This window comes from Benincasa hispida, chromosome 2 (genome assembly GCF_027475165.1).
Source record: "Benincasa hispida cultivar pf3 chromosome 2, pf3_genome.v1.1, whole genome shotgun sequence".
Classification (NCBI taxonomy): Eukaryota; Viridiplantae; Streptophyta; class Magnoliopsida; order Cucurbitales; family Cucurbitaceae; genus Benincasa; species Benincasa hispida.
In genome coordinates, this window is record NC_143479.1 from 59,811,943 (window position 1) to 59,815,662 (window position 3,720).

At 32.7% G+C, this 3,720-nt stretch overlaps 1 protein-coding gene across 1 annotated transcript; it reads right to left on the minus strand.

Annotated features, from left to right (window-relative positions):
* Positions 1-2,837: 2,837 nt before the first annotated feature.
* LOC150038045 (uncharacterized) lies at positions 2,838-3,338 on the minus strand. Its single transcript, XM_090311121.1, has one exon. The coding sequence runs from the start codon at positions 3,336-3,338 to the stop codon at positions 2,838-2,840; it is 501 nt and encodes a 166-aa protein (XP_090167247.1).
* Between the last annotated feature and the right edge of the window lie 382 nt (positions 3,339-3,720).

The following is a 3,720-nucleotide window of genomic DNA, read 5'->3' on the forward strand; positions in this document are numbered from 1 at the left end:
GTAAAAATGTCAAAGATTTTCAAAAGAAGTATCTAAGTTAGATCTTATAGTGTGGAGAAGGATTTTGGAGATTGAAGCTATAAAATACTAAATTTTATCTCAATCCTTAAATATTATATTTTGTAAATGGAAATAAAAGCAATAGTTCCATTAGGTATAAGTAACCATACCTCAAATAATCATCTATAAAACAGATGAAGTATTCATATCGTCCTCGAGCTTTTACATTTATTGGACCACAAGATCCAAATGTACAATCTCTAAGAGCTCTTTGGCTCTATAACCTTTTCCACTAAAAGGACTTTTAATCATCTTTCCCTCAAGACAGGATTCATATGGAGGTAATGAATCATCTTCTAACTCGCTTAGAAGTTCATTGTTTATCAATCTCCCGATCCTAGGACATTTATGTGACCTAATCTCAAATGCCAATTGTAGGTATTATTGTTACTTTGAGAACTTTGCCTTTTGTTTGAGTGTTAGCAATTTTAAACATCTCATGATTTAATAGTGCTTTTTCTTCAGTTGGTCTTAACACATATAAGTTGTTTTCTGATTTAGCTGAACAAATAAGTACACAATTTTCCATAATGAAAGCTTCATTAATAGAAAAGGAAATTGAGTATATCCGTTCAAGTAAACATGAAATAGATACAAGGTTCCTTTTTTTTAGGGCAAATATATAAATTTTCTAAAAAAAATATTTATTTGTAAAAAAAAAACTTTGAAGCTTTCATTGATTGAGTTTAAATGGCGTCTTCCGTTCCAACCTTGAGCGTCATTTCACCCTCCTCAAGTTGTTGGAGGAACCAATTCTCAATAAAAAAGAACAAATATGATTCGTGGCTCCTGAAGAAAGTATCCAAGAGTTATGGTCATTTTCCACTAAACAAGTTTCTAGAACTAGTTTTGATCGGTTGATTTTAATTCTTTAGTAAGGATATAATTGTGGAGAACATGCTGAAAAGAATAACAAACAATGGACTGCACCAGTTATATTTGCCTTAACCTATTACACAAAATACAGGCATCCAAACAATTCAGCGAAAACAAACAATCAAAGAACCCTAATTAAACTATTGATTTATTTTTGCAACGATACTTCCGAGGTTTAGAGCAACAGCCACCAAAAGGTTATCAACTACCCCTCCCTTGAATTGAGACAATCTCAACTAATTACTAATACAAGAATAACTCTTGTTCCTATAATTCTTAGCTATTGTTTTTGCGGCCAACAGTTCATTAACTAGCTTAATTCATCTCGTAAGTGTGACACTACCTTTTTAAGATCCCAGAGATATTCTTCAATAAGCTATTGTAAGGAAAGACAACTATTGAAAATTAACTTAAGAAACCCTATCAATTACTGAAGTTTTTCATTATTCTGAATCCTATGATCAGGCCCTCCAAAGGGGTGGTCGTTCTAGAACGACATGAAAGCGAATCATAGGATTCAACCTAATGGGGGAGACTATAGGATGCATTGACACACATCCTTCTCCCACTTACTATGAACACTTTTTCTATTCACCTTGGTATTGACCCATGCAAACACTCTCCGAAGGGAGGCCACACTTAGGGTGGCACGAAGCGGAGTATGGATCTCACGGTGTGAACTCTTAGGGACGTGAGAGCTAAAAATTGATATATCATATGTACCATTTTTCTCCCACTAAAGTGTTGTACTGGTTTAGAGTTCTATTATGCGTAGTTAAATTCTGACTAATGAATCTATCAAAGTCTATGCCTATTATAACTCTTACAATAAGGTCTTTACTCTGATGTTTTAGGTGAATTAAACCATTTAATTAATCTATTGATAATACATGCTAACAGAATTAAGGTTAATTCAACTCAAGTTTCCGTCAGTTCCTATGTAGGAGATATTCTGTAAACTGTCATCTTAAATATCCCCAGTCTAAACAGAACTTCACAGGTAGAGTTCCCCTATAACCTAAAGTCCTATTTGACCTACTTAGTCATATTTTAAATCTATTAAAAATATAGGACTTAATTCTAATCTTATTAGAATTAATGTAACCTAAGGTCTAAATTAATTTTAAACATTTTAAAATTAATTCAAATTCCCTAAGATCCTAAGTTTACATGCAACTCTTTATAAGTTGACGATTACTAAGTATTAATTTCATAACTATTAGAAAATTAATTATTAGCCTTACAATCATGCTTTCTATGGTTTAATTAATTAACAATAAAATTCTAATTAATTAGAAAACCATATGACATGCATTTTTTGACTTTAATACAACAATTATATTATACTATGGATGTGTCATGCTCAATGCAAATTGATTTTAATCTTTATTAACATAATACTTATATCAAGCAATTCATGCAAATCAAACATGCATACACAAGACATTAATAAATATAAGGGCTATTTTTAAATATAGAAAAATGAACCAAAATATTTACAAAATATAACAAAATTTTAAAACTATCAATGATAGATATTGATAGACATTGATAGACTTCTACCAATGTCTATCAGTGATATTGATAAACACTGATAGAAATCTGTCAGTGTATATCAACGTCTATCATTAATAGTTCTAAATTTTTTCTATCTTGTAAATATTTTCAACAGTTTTACTATTCGAAATAATTTTCCTAAATATATTTACCTAAGTAATTTCATGCATCTTGCTTTTTCAATTTCATATATTTAACTTTACAAACTACATTAAGTAACTCATGAAATCATATACATGCATTAATACCATACATTATAACTCTTATAATATATTAAAATGCATGAACATGCTTAACCACACCTTTAGCTCCTTTAACTAAGCTGGTTCTATCCTGTACGGTGCCTATGAAATAGATGTTGTACCTGGACTCAAGTCAATAGTAAACTCAACCTCCCTGTCAGATGGCAATCCTGACAACTTTTTAGGGAACACATTAAGAAATTTATGCACAACCGACACATTCTCAGACTTCAATATTTTATCGTATGGAAAAGCCACACGTGCCAGATAGGCAACACATCCTTTGCTAAACAACTTCCTAGCTTTAACTTCTGATATCAAACTACTTGGGAGAAGTCTTTTACTTCCCATAAGCAATAATTTCCGCTCTTTTGGCCTTCTAAACACTACTTCTTTCATAAAACAATCAACAGAGGCATGATACTTACTCACAAAATCCATGCCTAAAATAGCATCAAATTCAAGTAATTCTAATGGAATTTGATCAACCCATAAACTCTGGTTGTCAAGGACTACCTCACAGTTCCTGTTATACTTATGCACGACTAAAACATCTCCAACAGACGTATAAATCAACAAGTCCTCAGGCATGCTTTCAACCATCTTATCTTTATGTGATGCAAACATGCTAGATATAAATGAATATGTAGCACCAGGATCTAGTAAATAAAGTTACTTTATCGGTCACAACATTTGGAGCCCCCTTCGCCTCCTGGTGGGTCACTACCAATACTCTACCCTATTGTTGTGGTTGTTCTACTACTCCTTTCTGTTTAGCTCTACTAGAACCCTCACCTCTCTCCAGTTGCCTTCGGCTGATCACTGTCTGAGAAGTCGCATTTCGCTCTACTTAAGTTTCACAAACTAACCGTGGACATTCCCTTTTAAAATGGTCAGTCTATTCTCACTTGAAATAGAAGTTCCTCCCATTGTAACACGTCCTCAGATGATGCTTGTCCCAGTTCACACATAAGGGTTTCTCACC